Source organism: Onychostruthus taczanowskii, unplaced genomic scaffold, assembly GCF_017590055.1.
Source record: "Onychostruthus taczanowskii isolate IOZ18803 unplaced genomic scaffold, ASM1759005v1 scaffold37, whole genome shotgun sequence".
Classification (NCBI taxonomy): Eukaryota; Metazoa; Chordata; class Aves; order Passeriformes; family Passeridae; genus Onychostruthus; species Onychostruthus taczanowskii.
The window spans coordinates 387,489-407,296 of NW_024501126.1; the positions used below are offsets into that span (position 1 = coordinate 387,489).

At 52.4% G+C, this 19,808-nt stretch overlaps 1 protein-coding gene across 1 annotated transcript; it reads left to right on the top strand.

Annotated features, from left to right (window-relative positions):
* The first annotated feature begins 3,587 nt into the window (after nt 1–3,587).
* Nucleotides 3,588–18,733, top strand: MREG (melanoregulin). The gene is made up of 5 exons (XM_041411810.1): nt 3,588–3,676; nt 6,904–7,063; nt 15,022–15,112; nt 16,685–16,848; nt 17,652–18,733. Exons 1-5 carry the CDS (start codon nt 3,588–3,590, stop codon nt 17,781–17,783), a joined length of 636 nt encoding a protein of 211 aa, XP_041267744.1. The 3' UTR covers nt 17,784–18,733.
* The last annotated feature ends 1,075 nt before the right edge of the window (nt 18,734–19,808 follow it).

Below are 19,808 nucleotides of genomic sequence, written 5' to 3' on the forward strand. Positions count from 1 at the left end.
GTTAGCACAGCCTTTAAGCCACTCCTGATTTTAGGAGAAACCAGTGAATTTACTCAAGGACTGAAGACAGAGGCTGCCTTGAAGCAGTTTGCTAAATCAAAGCATGGGCTGGAGTTCCTGGGCTTGTGTCCCAAATATTTGATTTGGGCCACCTGCTGCTGGATCATGCAGGGGTGGTACCTGCAGCAAGAGGAAGCACCACACAATCCCCAGAGGGCCCTGTGTTTTCACAGCCTGGCTCTCTGGCCTTTGGACACCCCATTCTGCCTGGATTTTGCTGAGAGCACCACTGCAGACAGGAGGGGGTGATGTCCCAGGCCTGAGGCACCTGCCCAGTTCCAAACTCCACAGTTCCTGGGCAATGCCCAGGTGGTGTTGAACTGGGCTACAGCCGGCACCAAACACCTGCAGGAAAACAAAACACCCGCCAGGCATGGGCTGCAGATGGCACCAGGCCTTTCCTGAGCTCTCCCAAATTTGGCACACGGGATTCTGCTGCCTTTGGCTCCCTCCTCCATCCCTGTTGTGCTCCCCAAGGGACTGCTACTCTCTGATGGCCCTGCACCATGCAGAAATAAATTGGTCTCCTTAAGGTTTGGCTTGCTGAGCCTTAGGCCAAATGTGGGTTTAAACACCAGGCTCAGAGAATCAGACACTGTCCACTTCTTAAATCCAAATAATGGAAGGCCAAAGTGCCCTGGGGCCTTCCCAACTTGTTCCCCAAACCTTCAGACCCTGTGGATTTTAATTCTATAGCAGGGTCCTGGATTAATAGACCTTCACTGGGAATGCATCTCACTCTGAAATTTATTAAAACTGAAAAAATGAATCAGTCTATTTTAGGGGACACAAAGGCCAAAGGACACTCCTGTCAGTCCTCCTGTGTCCAGTGGTATTTTCACCAACATGTTTACCTGCGGATGGTTTGCTTGGAGCTAAAGGAAGAGGAGGTAAATGGCACCATTACCCTGCTGCACTTAATTTACAAATGTAATTGTTTTAAATTTAATTTCAACTTTAATTGACTCAGAAGCTTTTTGCTGGACCACACAAGAGGGAGGATGCCCACAGGGCTGGGGTGCACCTCCCCATCCCCAGGATCCCCTGAAGAAGTCAGTGATATGTCTCCTACCTTGTGGAAAAGTTGATTTGATTTGAAGATCCCACTAAGGCTTCAGCTCTTGGGAGCCTCTCCCCTATTTATTTGATCTCTGATGGAAAAGGAGCAAGATTTAGTCTCACAACAAGGAATAAAGGGATTGGAAAATAGTTGGTATTTCTTCAAGGATCTTTTCAAACCTAGAGGGGTCAGACTTGAAGTTAGTGAAGAATCTAATCCTCTTGTCTTAAAAACGGTGGGGTATGGATAAAGTTCCTTGTAGGGAAGGGATTTATCCACAAAGCAGAGATGTCACTGCTGATGTGTTAGAGCTGTGCCTCAAGACCTCAGCTGGCATCAGGGCTATCCCTGCCTGCTCCCTGGCATTTGCAATGCAGGAAAAATCAGAGTTTGTGTCAAAAGAAAGGCCAGATGGACAAGAGACCGGAGAGGGGAGGGAGAAGGGAATTCCCACAGCAGTGACTCTTTGAGGGCAATTCCCGGATCCTTGCCATGGCAGCAGCAGTGGCTGGTGATTGGTGTGCTCCAGCACACAAAGGGCTGGAGGGGAAATGAAGGCAGGCAGGGACACGCTCAAGGGCAGAGGAGGAAGCCTGCAGAGGAGAGAGTCCTTGGCTTTGCAATCCTGCCTCGCCCCTCGGCTCATCTGGCCAGAAATCCTTCCTGGAATGACTGGTGAGAGCACTGGGGCTGGAGCAGGGGCTGAGAGCAAAGCACAGCACTGGGGGCTTCCAGAAACAATAGCAGCAAGTCCCTCTCCCACCATTTCACCTTTTAACGAAGGAAGCTGGGAAATCTGGTTGTGGAGCCAGTGAATTAAATGAAATTTAGAAGTCACCTGAGAATCTGTGGCCGAGCAACCCGAGATCTCCCATTCCCCACGCAGGGGCGGATCTGCTGCTGATGAATGAACAATTCTGGAATAAAAGGAGGGAGAGAAACGTGAGCTCGAAATTATCTTATTTCACCTTTCCTTGCATGCACTCTCTGGGCATGAGGATGTAGTAGCTGATATTGTTATATCTGCTGGCACAAGCCAAAAGCCCAGTGGCGTCAGGAAGCTGCTGTACTAAAATTAAATTACTCTGGGGGATGTGCACGGCCAAACCAGACTCACAGCAATTGCTCTGGGTCTGGCTGATGCCTGATGGGCTGTTCTGAAATTGCAAACAAATTTGTGGCAATTAAACAAGATCCCAGGAACATCTTAATGCAGAGTTTCAGCTTTTTCTTCTTGGGGTCCCCACCAGGCATGTGACAGAATGTGAGACAGGGGAAGGAATGAGAAGGAGGTGTCTTTACAAACTGTGGACCTGATGGTAGGTAAGGCCAGACAGGAAGAGGTGAAAGGAGCAATGGGGGAACCATAAATTCCATAGGAATTCCACTAATTGACACAGACTGTTGCTCACTCAAGACTGTGCTAAATCTCTGGATTTAGGAAAAAAGAACAGAGACACAAAGAAAAGTGGGGTATACATTAGGAGGGGCCTTAGGTATCAGGCATTTCAGGAAGTCTGTACCTCTCAAGTACCTCAGCCAACAGGGAGAGAGGGAAATGTGGCTGGGAAATTAGGATAAACAGGATAAAAGCCTTGTGTGCTCCAAAAATTGGAGAGACCGCAGGGGAATGCCCCATGGCCTCTCCCTTTCTTTGAATTAAGTTACAGGACTCCTCTGTCTCCTTTTTGGACAGAAATATCTGGTGTTTGTGGATTGATTTTCCTGACAATAGGGAGAAAAAAAAAAAGGAGAAGGCAGCAATATTTTAAGCTCTTCTCTTCTTCCTCAAAAGCCCCTGCAGCCAGAGACAGCTGAGTCCATCCCCCCCTGCCCATTTCCCACTGCAGCTCCCAGGATCCCAGTCCTGTGTCCCAAAAGCCACGTGGGAACAGGCCTGGAAGTGTAGTGGTGCAGAGGGTGGGAAAAGGGGGATTTTTGGGTTCTGGCCGTGCTGTGATGGCCAGTGATGGTCTGTCCCGGTGGGGGCACGAGGGCTGGAGGCTGCAAACGCACCATGGCATTGAGGAGGGGGCAGGAGGGCACAGAAGGGTGCGAGACATTGCAGCAGGGCGTGGGAGGATGCAGGATGTGCAGGAGGACGCGGCGGGATGGAGGAGGGCGCGTGAGGATGCAAAAGGGCAGGGAAAGACACTGCAGAGCACAAGAGGGTACAGGAGGGCTTGGAAGGGTGCAGAAGGGCGCTTCAGGATCCAGCAGAGTGCAGGGGGCTGCAGAGGAGGGCAGGAGGAAGATGCGGGAGGGCGGTTCAAGGAGGAGGCAGAAGGACGCAGCAGCTCCGGCCCTGAGCTGCCGCAGCAGCGGCCGCTCCGGCGGGGCCGAGCCGGGCGGGGCCGCACCGAGCCGGGGGCGGTGCGGAGCCCGGCCCGGCCCCGGGGGCGGGGGCACGGACGGCCGTGGGGCCGGCCCGCCCTGCCGTGCCCTGCCCGGCTCTCCGGCGGCGCCGATGGGGCTGCGGGCCTGGCTGCGATCGCTCGGCTGCTGCGGCTGCTGCGGCGGGGAGGCGGTGGCGCCCGAGAAGGAGCCCCTGCTCAGGTGAGACCCGGCCCGGCTCCCCGCAGGGGGATGCGCCCGCCCGGCCACCCCCAGCCTGCCCCCCGCTGTCCCCTGCCCGCTCCCCGCGCTGTCACCGCCGCTGGAGCTGGGCATCCTCCCCTGCCGGAGCGCTCCGGGCTCCGCAGGGATCTTCCCCCGGCGGGATGGAGCCGCTTCCCGCTCTCGTTCCGCCCGGCTCGGGTGCCGCAGGGGCTGGGCTCCTTCTGGCAGCCGGGGATCCCCGGGGAGCCCTGCCCGAGGCATCCCCTCGGGATCCCCGGCCCCAGGCACGCTCTGGCGCTCGTCTTTCCACGGCGGGATTTCAGTGGAGCAGCTGAGGCGCTGAACAAAAAGGGGGGCCCTGCATCCCTGACCAGGGCTCAGGTCCCGCTGCCGGCAGCTCTGGCTTGTGCAGAGCTCCGTTCGCAGGCTGGGCTCACAGAATCCCAGAAGGGACTGGGATGGAAGGGGCATTAAAGCTCATCCAGTGCCACCCCCTGCCATGGCAGGGACACCTTCCACTATCCCAGGCTGCTCCAAGCCCTGTCCAGCCTGGCCTTGGACACTTGCAGGGATCCAGGGGCAGCCTCAGCTTCTCCGGGCCCCCTGTGCCAGGGCCTCACCACCTTCACAGGGGAGAATTTCTTCCTAACACCTACTCTAAATCTCTCCTCGTTTCCTTTAAGACCGTTCCCCCTTGTCCTGTCACTGCCTGCCCCGGTAAAAAGTCGCTCTCCCCTTTAGGCACTGCAAGGGCTCTAAGGTGTCCCTGGAGCCTTCCCTTTTCCAGGGAAACACCCGCAGCTCTCCAGCCCGGCTCCATTCAGGGATGCCGGGGAGGAGATGACGATGCTCAGCCGGAGCCGGCTCGGAGGGGCAGCTGCGTGTGCTGATCTCTGGGGAGCAGATCCTGCTCTCCTGCTGTCGCACCCGCTTTGTGCACGGAGCGTGAGGCCGGGGCTGTTGCATGAACAGATTCTCCCCGGCCCGTGGAGAAGAGGCTTTGCGTGCGGATAACAGCGGCGTTTTGCGGCGGCTGTCCCTCTTTCCCCGATGCCAGCCGCCGTGCTGGCAGCGCAGAGGGTGTCCCAGCCCGTGTCCTCCCTCCCCCGCGGTGCGACGGCCGCCTTCGGGCAGGAGGGTGGGATGCTCCCTGCGTCGGTGTCGGGTGCCTGCAGAGCAGGGCACAGCCGCCTTCAAACGCCCTGATTTGGCGCTGCTAAAGCAGTTCCCTAAATCATGACCGGCTAATCCCAAGCCTGGGGCCTCCGGCCCGGGAAATTGGCACGAACCTGCCGGGAGCCGGGCACACGTGCGGAGAGGCTCCTGCTGCTGCCCCGCGGCCGCGGTGGCTGTCCCTCAGCTGGCACCTGCCTTTAGTAACCGCCTGGCCATCCAGTTGGTGCTTCCCAAGGAGGAAAGCCTCTACAAATTCTGGGAGTTGGGAAGGCACCTGCTCTTGTACACGTGTGCCAGCATAATGAATCTAACAGCCTGATCACTGTCCCTGCAGCATAATGCTTGCCCCTTCTTGGGGGGCTGTGGGGTCTCGTTTCATAGTGGCGATCTTGCAATAGCTTGCTGGGTTTATTTTTACTGCAGTGCTGTTGAAAGGGAATGAATTGCTTGAGGTTTCAGCTCTTCTAGCTGAGTTTCAGGTTTGGGAGCTGCTGTTGCAAAGCACCCAGGCTGCTTGGTTGTCTCTTGATGTGTGAATGTGGGTCTGGCTCGGATGGCGCTCTCAGGACGAAAACCAACGAAACATTTGTGCTCCAAATGCCAAAATGTAATGTGAACTGAAAGCCCCCTGGAGCAGCAATCCAATGATGAAGCATTGGAGCTCACCATCTTCTGGATAAAATCCACAGTGTGGAATGCTCCCTGTCCCTTCTGGTCCCACGGAGACTCCTTACCCTGCAAAGCCACTGCTGTTCACGTGCTTCTTCTCTCCCTCCCATTTCTTCCTTTGCAATGTTGCTTGGAAGAGCTGCTGGCAGAGCTCTCCGTGCTGGTAGGGATTTGCTGACTCCTGGGCACTGCCACATGCCTTACAGGATGCTCCTTGCTGTGATTTGGAAATGGGAATGTGCTGGGAAGTGCCCTTGGAGCTGTGAGGGAGGGAGTGGCTTAGAAAAGCTCAGGTGTGGCAGTGTTATTGCTAAATACTGGTGTTTTAAGTCATTCAAATGTTCAGCATATTTACTGGGGTAAATGCCAGAGTGGGAAGAAGCTGTGGAAGGCAGGGTGGGAGTGAACTCCTGCTGATGGCACAGCTGGCTCCTGAGGGCTCCCTGTCTGTCTGCTCCAGAAGAAGAACGGTTGTGCCCCTCCACACCCTCCAAGTCCCCTTTGTTTGCTTGTCTTTAATGAGAGATTTTAAGAGATTATCTTTGCCTTTATTACTTGTTGCTCAGGTTTTTGGTTTGTTGAAAGTCTAATTAACCTTCCTGCTGGAATGCTGACGGGAATTAGTTTTTTTCTGTTTCAGCTATGTGCTGGAGCTCCTCTTAGCCTCTTTTTATGGCTTGGTGCCATGGTACCCGCAGTGTTACCTGTGGGATGAGTTCCTTGGGAAAGGAATGGGGTTTGGGTAGCAAACAAAACAAACAGTGGGTTGTTCTGACAAGGAGTGAGCAGGGATTGCCAGAGGGTGATAAGGCCAAAAATAGTTCTCCATTGTATCGTTCTGTTGAAGCAGCTGGACGTCTTGCTTAGACACCTTATGGAAATGCCCTGCTAGAACTTCTCTTGGCAGAAGTGTTCTTGTTAAAAAATTGCACATCCCAACAACAACATAAAGCCATAAATCACAGAACTGCCCTGGTGCAGAGAAAAACTCCCCACCTCCATGGGGACAGCCTTCCCAGAAGATGGTGCTCAGCTTTGCTAAACAAATAAAGCCTGGAGTTCATTAGAAGGCTGAGGACATTTCCCTTGCCAAAATAAGATGGAGCTGAATATCCTTTCCATGCCTTGTGTGTTGTTGCCCAGCTGAGCTCATCACTGCAGCTCTGAGGTGGGAGCTGCTGGGTGGGGGCAGCTGTGGGCATGGCATGGTTTGGTTTGAACCGTGGCTTTCCCGCTCAGGATGTCTGCCAAGGCCAAAACCTCTGTGCCCCCATCGCCCTGCTCCCTTCCCTCCTCTCTGGGAGAGGGCAGGGCACAGCAGTGGCACTGGGGCAGCAGGGCCAGCCCGGTGCTGAGCTGCCTGCCCCCGTGCCCTGCAGCAACAACAACCCCTACGCGTCCTTCGGGGCCACGCTGGCGCGGGATGAGGAGCAGAACCTGTGGAGCACCCCCCACGACGTGACCCACACCGAGGCCGACGACGACCGCGTGCTCTACAACATGATCGTGGTCAGGAACCAGCTGGACAAGGACTCGGAGGTGAGGCTGGGCTGGGGCAGGGCGTGCTGGATCCCGGGATCGCAGGAGGCTTTGGGATGGGAGGGACCTTAAAGTTCCCCCAGTCCCCCCCTGCTGTGGGCAGGGACACCTTCCACTATTATATTTGCTGGGAATGTCCTGACAAAGGCAGGAGTGATGCATCTGACTCCATGTTCTCAGAAGGCTAACTTATTACTTCATAATATTAAATTAAAAAATACTATACTGTACTAAAGAATACAGAAAGGCTACTCAATGCTAAAAAGATAATGATGAAAACTAGTGACTCTCGACACAGCTTTTCCCTGATTGGCCAGAGAGTCAAAACCACTCACAGCAGAATCCAATGAAACAATCACCTGTGGGTGAGCAATCTCCAAACACATTCCACACAGAAGAAATGAGATAAGAATTGTTTTCCTTTTCTCTGAGGCTTCTCAACTTTCCAGGAGAAAAATCCTGGGCAAAGGGATTTTTTCAGACAGTGTGAATGCTACATTCCACTATCCCAGGTTCCCCCAAGCCCCGTCCAACCTGGCCTTGGACACTTCCAGGGATGTGGCAGCCACAGCTTCTCTGGGCAACCTGTGCCCACCACCTTCCCTCACCACCCTCTCAAAAAGGATATTTTTCCTAATATCCTGTCTAAACTCTGTCAGTTTGAAACCATTCCCCCTTGTGCTGTCATTCCAGGCTTTTTGAATGGTTTTGCCCCATCTTTCCTGTAGTATTCCCTTCAGGCACTGGAAGGCCACAGTTAGGTCACCCTGTCTTCTCTTCTCCAGGCTGAGCAATCCCAATTCTCTCAGCCTTTGCTCACAGCAGAGCTGCTCTGATCACCTTGGTGGGCTCCTCTGGACTGACACCAGCAGGTCAATGCCCTTCCTTCCATTAATCTGCTGTGGAGACCCCAGAGTCCCCCAGTGTGGCTCATGTAGGCACCAGGTCCTCCCACCTGTTCCATCACCCTCCAGATTTTATCCTACATCTGATGTGGATGTCTCTGTGGCCATCTCATCCTGGGAAGCTCAGGGGTACCTCCAGCACCTGATCCAGGAGGAGCTGCTCTGAGATGTGGTGTGTTTCTCACTTCCATGGTACCCTTGGGTTCATTTCCCTCTGTGCTGAGAATCTCCATGTTCTCCTTGGCTCCCTAAGTGCCCTCCCAGGACATTATCCCATTGAGCATAAATTGCCTCCAGAATCTTTTCTCCCCTCGCTCCCCATCCCCTTCAGAAATCTCTATTTCTGTACATCTTTGGTCAGCCCAAAGCAAAGGTTATGTACTTTCCAAGAAGGAGTGAGGGAACACAGCAGCTGACACTTAAAAACCAAGTCAGGAGGTCACTAATGGGCTGCCTACATGCAGGGATGTGGGAAAAGACACAAGGTAGGCTTGAGCTGGAGACCAGGCACAAATGGACTTCTCAGGCAAGGAAACTGAGAGGAGGAATAGAAGAGACAGAGAAAGGAAAAGAAAGTGACAGGGAATGGGAAGAACATGAGGAAGATGCTTTACAGTGGCTAGGAAGCATTTGTTTCTCATGTACCAGGAAGCAGGGAGATTCCAGGGAGGTTTCCCAGCCATTCTTGGGGATGCCCTGCACCCACCACAACCCACCAAGGTGTGCTGGCAGCTCTGGGGCCTAGCCCCATTTCGTGCCTCCCCAGGCTGCGGGTTTGGGTGTTTATTTCCCTGGTTTATTTATTTCCCTGGTTGTTTATTTCCCTGGTTTGTCCTTCCCATGGCCGGGAGCTGGCAGCGCCAGGAGCTCCGCTGCCGCTGCGGGGCCGTGTCACGTTCGCTCCTGCTCCAGCGGGATGCACGGCAATTATCAGGAATCAGGGAACTGGCAGGGCTCTTAGTGGGAAGAGAAGAATCATGGCTGTTACATAAAGGCTGTTCTGCAGCCCTGATTTCCTGTGCTAAGGCACTTCAGTGCAAAGGAGATTGCAGTGGCCTGATTAGGAGCAGGCTGTAGCAAACAGTGACACATTTTCCCCCTCTCTGATTGCTTTCATGATGACAGAATGTTTGCAGGGAAGCCTGGAGGCTTTGTGTTTAACTTCGAGGTGATCCTGCTTCATCCAAGTCTGCAGGAGTGTAACTGTTTCTCCTGTGATAGTTTCTGTAAACCAAAAGCCAGCTCGGCTTTACAAGGAGCCTTAAACTTCAGAGAAATCAAAATTACCTCTTTTAGCTAATTACAACTTGTAATGGAATGCTTATATACCGTTGGCCAAAATCCCCATTTAATGGAGTTGTTTTTTGGTGAGTGTGATTTAATCATTGTGTTTACAATGGATGGTTTTGTAAAAACATTTTCATGGTGGCATGTGACCTTTACAGCTCAAACTGGAGATCTCCTCCCTCCCCACTGCTGCTCTCTCTACCTTGAGTTGTCTGTCTGAGAGAAGCCAGGGAGCTTCCCCCATCCCAAAGTGGCTGAAGGAAACAAGGACAGCTCCATTTAGGGGGCTGCACTGGTGCAGAGCAGTGTTGTGTCACCCTGGTTCAGGGGGCAGGGAAGAGCATCAGTTATGGCTGAGCAGGAATGTGCTCCTGCCCCTGCATGTCCTAAACCCAGTGTGCCTGCCTGCCCTAAATCCTGCCCTAAATCCTGCCCTAAATCCTGCCCTCAGTGGATCTGTAGGGTTTTTAGCAGCTCTGAGCAGTCCCTGTGCCTGCCAGTGGAAAAGGAAAGCCCAAAACTCACAGGGCTTCCTCTCCATAGCAAAGACAGGATCACATACTCTGCTTTTCCATGCAGTGCAATCAATAAAAGGCCTGGGGATCACAACATCAGGACAAGAGTAAGGAAGGCTTGAGGAAAGCCAACACACTTAGCGCTTGCTTTGAGTGTGGCCCCGTGCCCTTCACAGCCCAGGATTGGCAGCAGCTCTGCTGTCCCCTCCTACAGCTGGGAAACTGAGGCACACAGGGAAGCCCATCAGGCTGCTGGAGTATCCAGCTGCAGCTCTTGCTGGGTGGCAGGACAGGGAGGGGCTTGGACAGCAAAGCCAGCATTCCTGCACTTGGCCCCTGGTGCCAAAATCTCTCCTTACTCCTGCAAGCATTTTAAAACTAGGCCAGATTGCAGTGCCCTCCCCTCCTAATGAGACTTCAGCTCAGAGAGAGAGAAAAAAACCTAATTGCAGAACAACACTGGGCTGCAAAAGCCATCATCTGCTTGGGGGGCTGCTCTGCTCCCAAAATCCCCAGGGAGAGCCTGTGGATACTGCAGGACTGAGGATGGAGGAACAGTTTCTTTGTGCAGTGCACAAGTGTTACAAAACCATAGGTACTTCCTGTGGTTAAAACCGACTGAAAGGAGAACTTGCTGCATTTCTGCTCCTTCATTTAACAAAGAAATTCTGGCCTGCAGTGCACTCACTGTGTGCTTTGCCATTCCCCACCTGTATCTCAGGGGTTTCCCAGCACAGGCCTTTGGAAGGATCCCAAAGAGCAGGTTGCTGTCCATCATGTGTTCCTGATCTCCATGGTCCCATCTTGGCAGTGTTGGTGCCCTCCCTTGGGGTCAGTTCTTTGTCCCCACCATGGGGCAGGACCCACACCTGATCCATGTGGAGCTGTGTCTTCCTCCTGTCCCTGCTGGCAGCTCTGCTCTGGGAAATTTGGCAGCTCCAGCCCAAACTCGGTGTGTCCTTAGCTTGCATTGCTGAGGGGCTGGCCCAAGGGGCTGGTCAAGCAGATGCAGCCTTTGAAGATCTGAGCTGTCAGCACAGCTTTTGCAGGCTGGGATCATGTTTCAAATATGGGAAAAATGGGAGGTTTTTTCCCCTAGTCTGGCTCTGCAGCTTCACTCAGCCTGTTGTAGGGTAAAATAAATGTGAGATCTGGTGGTGAAATGAGCTGCAAGGGCTGCACTGGGGCTGTTGCTGGGCCAGTGAGGGTGAGGTGCACAGAGTCCCCTCCACGAGGTCCCCTCTGGGGTGGCCCTGGTTTCTCCATGGCCTCTGCTGGGGAGTGTGGAGTTACCCAGACGTGGGCAGGGAGCTGTGCACCAGTCCTGGCTTCAGAGAAGGAGCCAGGGCAGCTGTGCCACAGCTCTGGGAACAGAAACTAAAGGTGGCATTTTGCATGGTGACTGAAGAAAACCCCCTGTTTTCTTGGCTTGCTGTAAATGCAGTGTTTTCTCTTCTCTTGGCTTATTCCCTAGGGAAAGGTGGGATCATAAACCCCATAGCAAAGGCAATTCCTCAGCCTGCATCCCTGGCAGGGGCCTGGCTGGCAGAGCAACACTGGCATGATCCCCCTGAAAAGCCCATTAATGAGCTGGCAAGGCCTATTTTTCTTTCTCCTCCTGCTCTCCTACAGGATTATTCTTTTCTAAACAGGTCACAGAGAAGGTCAGAATTGTGACCAGCTGTTACTGGGGCACAGAGGGGTGATGGGATTTATCCAGGGCTGGGGATGCTGGCTGGGGAGCCCAAACCCAACCCTCTTAATGTCTGCATGCCTCTCTTAAATTGAATCCAATTTAAGCTTCTTCTGAGATGTCAGTCTAGTTTATATTTGTTCAGCTACTTCCAGTGGAGTCAGAGCAGGAGCATCCCTGGTACCTGCCTGCACTGATACTCTGCAGTCTTTCCCTGATAACTCTGTTTTGACCTCATTTCTAAAATAACTCTTGAACAGAATGGTGACCTCAATTGCTTTTAAGAGAATAAAGGCAATGGATTCGGTAGAGGATTGTTCTGGCAACATGAAGAAAGCTCCCTAGTAATTAGGAAACTTTCATATGATCAGGGATGAGAAGCTGGACAGTGTTGCCTGTTCTCTTGGCACATTTTTTCCCAGAGCCTTGAGTTATGTACCAGCCTGGCTTATTCCATGTCATTTGGCATTTGCAGCTTTAATGTTTCACACTAGAGAGTCTGGGGAGCTTTTCCAGATAAATATTTGAAGGGTTGAGCATGTAGAGAAGGGAGGCAGCGGGGTTTCCCCACTGGGATATTCTTGACTCACACACTCAGGGTTTTCTCAAGCCCCTGCTGGTATCTGTTGTGCCCTGCTCTTTAAGTTTAAAGGGCAAAACTGGCTACAAAAACCAGGGTTGGGAACTGCAACCTGCTTTGGTTTCCTGAGGTTAACTCAGATTTTGGCAAAAGAGTCCATTTCTTAAAGGACTGCTTTTGAGTGCATGGCTGGGATGTCCCAGAAACGCCCCACGTTGGTGTGTCAGTCTCCCCCTGTGCTTTGCAAGAAGCCTCCTCCCTGGCCCAGGAGTTTGTCTGACTTCCCGAGAAGGCCAAGGGAGGAGAGGGGTTTGCTGTGGAGCTGCCTGCCCTGCCCTGCCCTGCCCGGCAGGGATGTGACGCTGCCGGCCCCTGGAGACGCACGGGATCCCTCCCCAGAGCCTCTGATCTTGCCCTTGCCTGGGCACGGGCAGGGCAAGCTTTGCTCTTCCTCTGCTGCCTAGCTCAAGGGAGATGCTTTTTAGAATAATTTTGGGCCTGGAGAGATGCTCTTGAGTTTATGCCCTCATTAAAGGCACACAGAGCACAGCCCATGGCAGTTCAGATGTCTCTGCTGGAAGGAATTGCCTGGGAAGATCCAGTGGTTTCTGAGACTGATGGAGAGCAGGGCATGAGTCCCTTTGAGAGCTCAGCCCAATCTCATCCTGATAATCTCTGCATCTCTGGGTCTTTTTCCATGGCTGGGAGCATTCTCCTCCCAGCTTTCTCTACAGAAATATAAACAGATGCAGCTTCATGCTCAGGCAAAATAAATCCCACCAGAACAAGGGGTCCCACCCAGGCACCACAGTTAAACATCATTTTGTGTACCAAAATCATTCCTTTGCACACTCCCCAAACTCTTCACCAGCAGGGCACTGTCAGAGCTCCCCTGGAACTGAACATTCACCATATTCACTTCCATAACACAGCTCAGACCCTGTCATGTACAAGAAAGCCATAACCTAGATTCCCTTAAAACAAAAATAGACAAGGGAAAACACGCTGCTGTTAATCCAGAGAAAATCAGGAGCAGTTTCCCTGCATGCTAAGCACTGCTCTCCATGCTTAGAGAGGAGTCTGGCTCCTATCGCAGGGTAAATCTCCATGGCCCTGAAAGCTGCTGCTGGGTGCCAGGAGGCCACATTTTGTGGAGAGGAGCATCTTTCCCAGTGCCCCAGCTCCCTAATTCCACGGCATGAAGCAGGCCTGGGATCACAGTGGCTGTCTGGAGGGATTGTCTGCACTGGAGGCCTTGTTTGTCTCTGTGGGAGGGCACAGACACAGCTATTCCCCACCAGCATGCCCAGACTGGCTCCCTCTCCTTTCTGCCTGTGCCAGGGGGTCACGAGAGGGCCGAGGCGTTTCCAAGGAGCCCCTGCCAGCAGGGACCAAGGCATCATGCAGCTTTTCAGCCTCTTTCTAAAAACTCTCCAGTTTTCAATAAACTTCCCACAAAACTTTAACATAATAACCCCCCCTCTTTTCTCTTCCACCCAGAGGAGCTCAGTTCCCAGCTCTGAGCTGGGAGAGGAGAGTCTTGCCCCTGCCTCATTCCTCTGGCTGTCCTGGTGCCTTGTGCTGGCAGCCAGGTGCTCTCCTGTGCAAACAGCAAAGCTGGTCTCAAGTGCCACTTCAGGAGAGAGGGAAATGTGCCTCTGGAAGGGGGTTTTGTTTTCTGGGAGCGAGTGGCTGTGGCAGAGCTGGTTCCCCTGCTCCCCTGACCTGAAGTCACCACTGCCTTAACCCCGCCGGCTGCTTTTTCCAAAGCGTAATCTCCAGGGCTTCCTGCAGCTAGTGCTGATCAGCAGGAAAACGGGCTTGGCTTTAAATCTCTGCTGTCGTGGCATGTCAGCCACATTCAGGGAGAAAACACTTAGGAATCTTCCAATCTTTATGGAATCAAGGCAGCTCTTTGACCAAGTACCAGAAAACAGTGGGATTTCTAACACACGGCCGACCTCTGTGGGTGTTGTTTTTCTGCTCTGAACCCAGCATGGCCTGTAGGAAAATCTCAGGGTGACAGCACAGATTAACACCTGTTTATTCTTCAGGAGCCTATCGAGTTAATCCCCTGCTGAGAAATGAGATTAATTAAGGTTGTTACTGGGAGGAAGTTACCAGGTGACGTTTTGACCCTGCTGCCGGGCTGCTTCTAAAAATGCACCCTTTGCAGTGTGTGCATTGATTAAACTCAGCTAGGAAGAGCTGGGAAATGTGCTTCTAGTTTTCTTGCAGAACACATGCATTTCCACAGGAATGCATGCCTATGGAATCATGGAATCATTTGGGTTGGAAAAGTCATCTGAGATTGTAGAGTCCAGCCATTAATCCAGCACTGCCAAGCCCACCATGAAATTGTGCAGTTGTGTTTACATGTGCTGGTGTGAGTTTAATAAATGACCCCAAGCCCTTCCCTCTCGCCCAGTGTCCCATTATTCAGCTCTAAAGCTGTAGCTCCAGTGCAATATTTCAGCTGTGCAGTGAAGTGAGGCATTAACTGCAGCACCTGGCAGCCACTAAGGGTTGTCATATCAGATGACTCCAGTTCAGCCCTCATCCATCTGTGTGCATCTCTTTCAAAAGAGGGCACCCTGATCTTTAAAGAGTCTGGTTTTCTTGTTTTCTAGTACTTTTGAACACCTGCCTGCTCCAGGTCATGCTAAACAGGGCTCCCTGTCTGACTGAGGAGCGGTTGTCAGCAATACCTGAGCTGAATTCCATAATTTCAGGGAAGCTGGAAGCAGTTTGTAACAGAGAAGACATGGAAATGCTGAGCCAAGTGTCAAGCTAAATATTCTGTGCTGGTCAGTGTAATTTCTTCCAGGGGCAGCAGCAGCCTGGTCATCGACCTTCACAGCTACCACCTCATAGCTCAGTGCCTACAGCAACTCTGCACCTCTGGCTCCCTTCCTCAGAGCTGAAAATCCTTGGAAAGCAGCAGATTCCAATGTGTCTCTCATCCCTTTGCTTTGCAGGAGTGGCAGAAGCTCAACTATGACATATATACTTTACGGCAGACCCGGAAAGAAGTGAGGAGCAGGTGGAAACACATTTTGGAGGATTTAGGTAAGCTGGAGGCCAAAGGGATGTAATTCCAGTGGTACTGCATGCCAGATCCCACCATGGCTGAGGATGGGAACAGCTCCACAAAATCAAGCTGGAGAGGAGAGAAGTGAAAGGAGGTTGCTGAGGGATGCCCACAGGTGTCCCACATGGTACCTGAGGCTCCCCAGGGCTCAGGCACAGTGGGGAGGGGACAGGGACACCGTGTCAGGCATGTAAAAAGTCCATGAGCCATGTTCACCTTCCATGCCCATAACAACATGCACAGTCATCCATTTCAAGCTTCCCTGTGGAAACCTTGCAGTGGGAGTTCACCCTGGGTTTTTCCGAACAAGATAAGCAGGAAGGAATGAATATTCCTTTCAGATGGGAACACAGATACATCTATTTAGTTTTCTTAGCCAATGGCAGCTGATCAGAGCTAAGCCACTCACCTCATTTGCTCCCAAGTGGGTTTGAAATATTCTTTCACCAAGTGGAATTGCTCCACAGGAGCCCTCCTACTGCTGTTTCCCAGTGGTGGTGGTGGTGGGTGTGGCAGGCTTTTCCCAATTGCCTGGCACACAGCATGTGACACTTGGGATGTGCCAGCACATCAGCTGGGTGACTTCCTTCATGCTCTGGAGGTGGGTGGGGGCTGATGAGAGGAGGATGAGTGAATCTATTCTAGGATACCCTCAATGGGATCCAGAGATGAGTATCTGAGCCACTCCTGCCCTACCTGCTATTCTGGCATTTGGGTGGGAGGAACACCATAAATCCATACTCAGGTGTCAACCTGCATCTCCACCCAGGTGCTCACACAGCCTGTGCAGGCCAAGCTTGGCAGGGACCACTTGGCATCCTTCCATCTCTCACTGCAGGCTGACAGAGGCTCTCCCACATCCTTCTCACATCCCCAGTGGCTCTGGAGATGTTCTGCAAAGGTGGGGGAATCTCAAGGCCAGGGATCATTTGGCCGTAGTGAAGCTAAATGAGCAACCAGATATGAAACCTGCTGTCTTCTGTTATCTAGGCCTCTGCTTTAACCATAGGCCCACCACTCTTACCTCATAACTGTTTTCATGTGAGATGCATCACCACCATCCCCCTGGAGCTGAACAAAGAGTTAATGGGAGCCGTTGCATTTAAATGCACTCACTCTCCTCCACCTTTCCTCCCCTGGATACCCTTCCTGTAATTGATGCTGACTGCTACAGGAACAATTAGCCTGGTATTCATCACTGCCACAGGTTTTATCCCTGTTACCTGATTTAGGGAGCCCCAGCAGCCCTGAAAGATCTGGTAGCATCAGGAGCATGGAACAGCTGCATCAGCACCCTGGGTTGTGCATGTTCACACACCTTTTCTCAGGAAAAACAGCAACAAACTTGCTGTGACTGCTTTTGTGATTTATTTTCCCCACCAGCGAGTTGATACCTGTCCCACAGCCTGCCTGAGGGAGTGCTGGTTTTAGGAAGTAGGGATGCAGTTGCCCAGGATGGAGGGGGAATAAGGAACTTTCCAAGAGCCTGAAGGGCTCAGGGATGACCCTGCTCTCATGTTTTACTTGTTTCTGTAACATCTCTTTCCCAGGTTTCCAGAAGGAAGCAGATTCCCTCTTGTCAGTGACCAAACTCAGCATCATCAGCGACTCTCAGAACATGAGCAAAGCCAGGGACATCTTGTTGAAGCTCTCGGAAGAGACCAACATCTTCCCCACCAGCTGGGAACTTTCTGAGCGCTACCTCTTCGTGGTGGTGAGTTCTCTGAGCACCTTCCCGCATCCAACTCTGCAGGGAGCTCACGGGAGGGGGAAGACAGCAGGTGAGCCAGAGGATGCTCAGATACGTGGTGGCATCTGGGGTGATCCCCTCAGATGTTGCACTTGGAGCTTGGAGTTGTTTCCTTGGAAATGCCAGTGCTGCAGCGCCATGAATTCCACACCCCTCTGCAAGTTCCCTGCAACTGGATGCTCCCGCATCCTGTACACGAAGTGGGAAAAGGATGTTGAGGCGCTGGAGCATGTCCAGAGGAGGCAACAAGGCTGCTGAGGCTCTTGGAACACAAGCCCTGTGAGGAACGACTGAGGGAGCTGGGGGTTATTAGCCTGGAGAAAAGGAGAGTCAGAGGTGATCTTATCACTCTGGACAATTTCCTGAAAGGTGGTTGTACTCAGGTGGGGTTGGTCTCTTTCTTCAGGCAGCAGCTGATGGAACCAGAGGACACAGTCTCAAGCTGCATCAAGGGAAATATAGGTTGGATATTATGAAAAAGATTTTTTACAGAAAGGGTGATAATGTTCTGGAATAGCCTGCCTGGGGAGGTGGTGGAGTCACCATCCCTGGATGTGTTTAAAAAAAGACTGGATGTGGCACTGGGCGCCAGGGTTTAGTTGAGGTGTTGGGGCTGGGTTGGACTCAGTGATCTTGAAGATCTCTCTCAACCTGTTGTTTCTGTGAAAAGATGAGACCTAATGCCTAAGAGCAGCTGTGGAGGGAGGGCCTTGTGCAGGGACATGGCTGGAACACCCCAGAGTGACCACAATCCCCTTGCTTGGCAGGACCGCCTCATCGCCCTGGACGCCGCGGACGAGTTCTTCAGGATGGCCAGCGCGGTGTATCCGAAGCGGCCCGGCGGCGACAGGGTGGACGAGGGCCCGCGGCCCCTGCAGAGCGTCCCCGCAGTGCCCTGAGGGACGTGCCTCGGCGGTGTGACACGGCCAGCGCTCCTGGCCAGGCTGCTGTGCCCGGGGACAGCGGGAGAGTGCCCTCCTGGTGGCCCTGTGGAGAAGCGAGTGGGTGGAGCAGGGCGGGGAGGCCGCGAGCTGTGCCCAGCAGGAGCGCGCGGAGAGGGACCCGCGGGGCTCGCGGGCACCAGCGAGTGACAACTGCCCTAGAGCAGCCCTGCTGGGACACCGCCGGCCAGTAGTGGATGCAGTAGGCACGGGGAGGATCTGCCATGCGAGGCATTGCTGCCAGGAGCTGCAGGTGCCTCTGGTTCCAAGGGCTGTGAGGAAATCCACCTTTCCACCTGGCTGGTAGCTGCCACTGTCCCCTCCCTTGAGCTGCCAGCCAGGAGGAGCAGCGAGACAGGAAAAACACCTCTGTGTCTACAGCTCCATGACTCTGTGCACTGGTCCTCCTACCCAGCCCTCCAGCCAGGTCCCAGGGGATTTGGGAAAGAGGCAGGAGCCGTGCCAGGACAGGATTTAATTCCAAGCAGCAAAGCCTTGGAGCAGTGTCACGGTTGGGTGCTCCATCCCCAGCCATTAGTGGTTGAGGGATGTTTTTGTCGGGGTGCTCAGCTTGACATCTTAAAAGAAGGTAGAGTTTAGGAAGGTGCCAAGATCAGAGCTGCTGAGAATTTGGCTCCTGGAACATTGGTTGCCCAGCATCTCAACCTATTTTGAAAAGTTTTGGTCTTAATTGCCTAAAAAACCCCACCACAAAGCTGCACGTACTGGCAATATAAAAATCCTCATTACCAGCAGGGATGGTATAATGAACATCCTTTTTATCTTGGGGTTTTGTCTGATAATGAGCAATAATTTTTAAACACTGGATTTGATAATTTAAAAACGAGTGGAAGTTCTTCACTGATGAACACACATGCTGCTAATTGGCCAGTTGAAAATGCTGGTTACATGGGGCCTCCCAAAGTAGCAAACCAGAGCTTTTATTTGTTTATACCTACAGAGTTTGAAAAAGAAAATATTTATGAGCTGTTTTTGTTTGTCAGTCTTCCTGGGAAACATTATTGTCAACTCAGAACAGCAGTGAAAGCTGAGTTTAATAAAAAAAACATTACAAAACCAGCCTTTCTTATTCTCTCTCTGAACCTATCCAGGTAACAATGTTTATGTTGACTCCTGATAGCAAAAGGGCTGGGATATTTGTAGAGCCTCTGCAGCTTGTTCTCCACACAGTTTAAATTGCCTGTTGACTTAGGAGAGTTGCATTTGCCAGCCTAAGACCAAAGTCTTTGTAGGAGATGATGGGGATCAAATTTAATTTCAGTGGGATTTGGCATTAGGTACCCATTTCTGATTTATTTTTTTTTTCTAGCAGGAGTTCAGCTGCCCTTTGCAAAACCTCCCATGTTTTTATAGAAAATAAACTTTGGTGCACGACAAATCCAGGGTTTGATTTGAACAAATTGTCGTGGAACAGAGAGAGATCTGTGCCAAGGTGCCTGACGCCACCCAAAAGTCAGCCCTTGGCACGTTGTCACTTTCAGTGCTACCTGTTATTCAAAACCACCTGATGAGTTTGGAAACCTCAGAGGCAAGAAGAGGAATCCTTTTAGCTGTGCTGCTGTTTTTGAGCACGGAGGTCAGCGTTCAGCAGTGCCTGTGCCAAGCTGCCCCTCGCTGTCACGGCTGTCAGACCGGTTCTGATGTCACCAAAATGCATTTTGTTGGAGCTTAATAGGGCAGACTGCCCAAAAGGGACGATAATCAGGATCTCTGAGTGAGTTTAGCTGCTGAAGTAAGGTCCCAGGCGGGGAAAGCGCTGAGTTTCTGAGTGCAGCCACAAGGAGGAGCTGGAATTTGTTGGATGCGAGCGGAGCTGCTCCTTTCCACGCTCAGGGAGGAGTAACCGGGCTCAGAACCTGAGTTTATGGATCATAACAGGATCAGAGAAAAACCTGTCAGTCCCTGCACTCAGCTAAAAGTGGTCATGGGGTATCCTGAAAATATCGCAGAACAGCCTTTGGT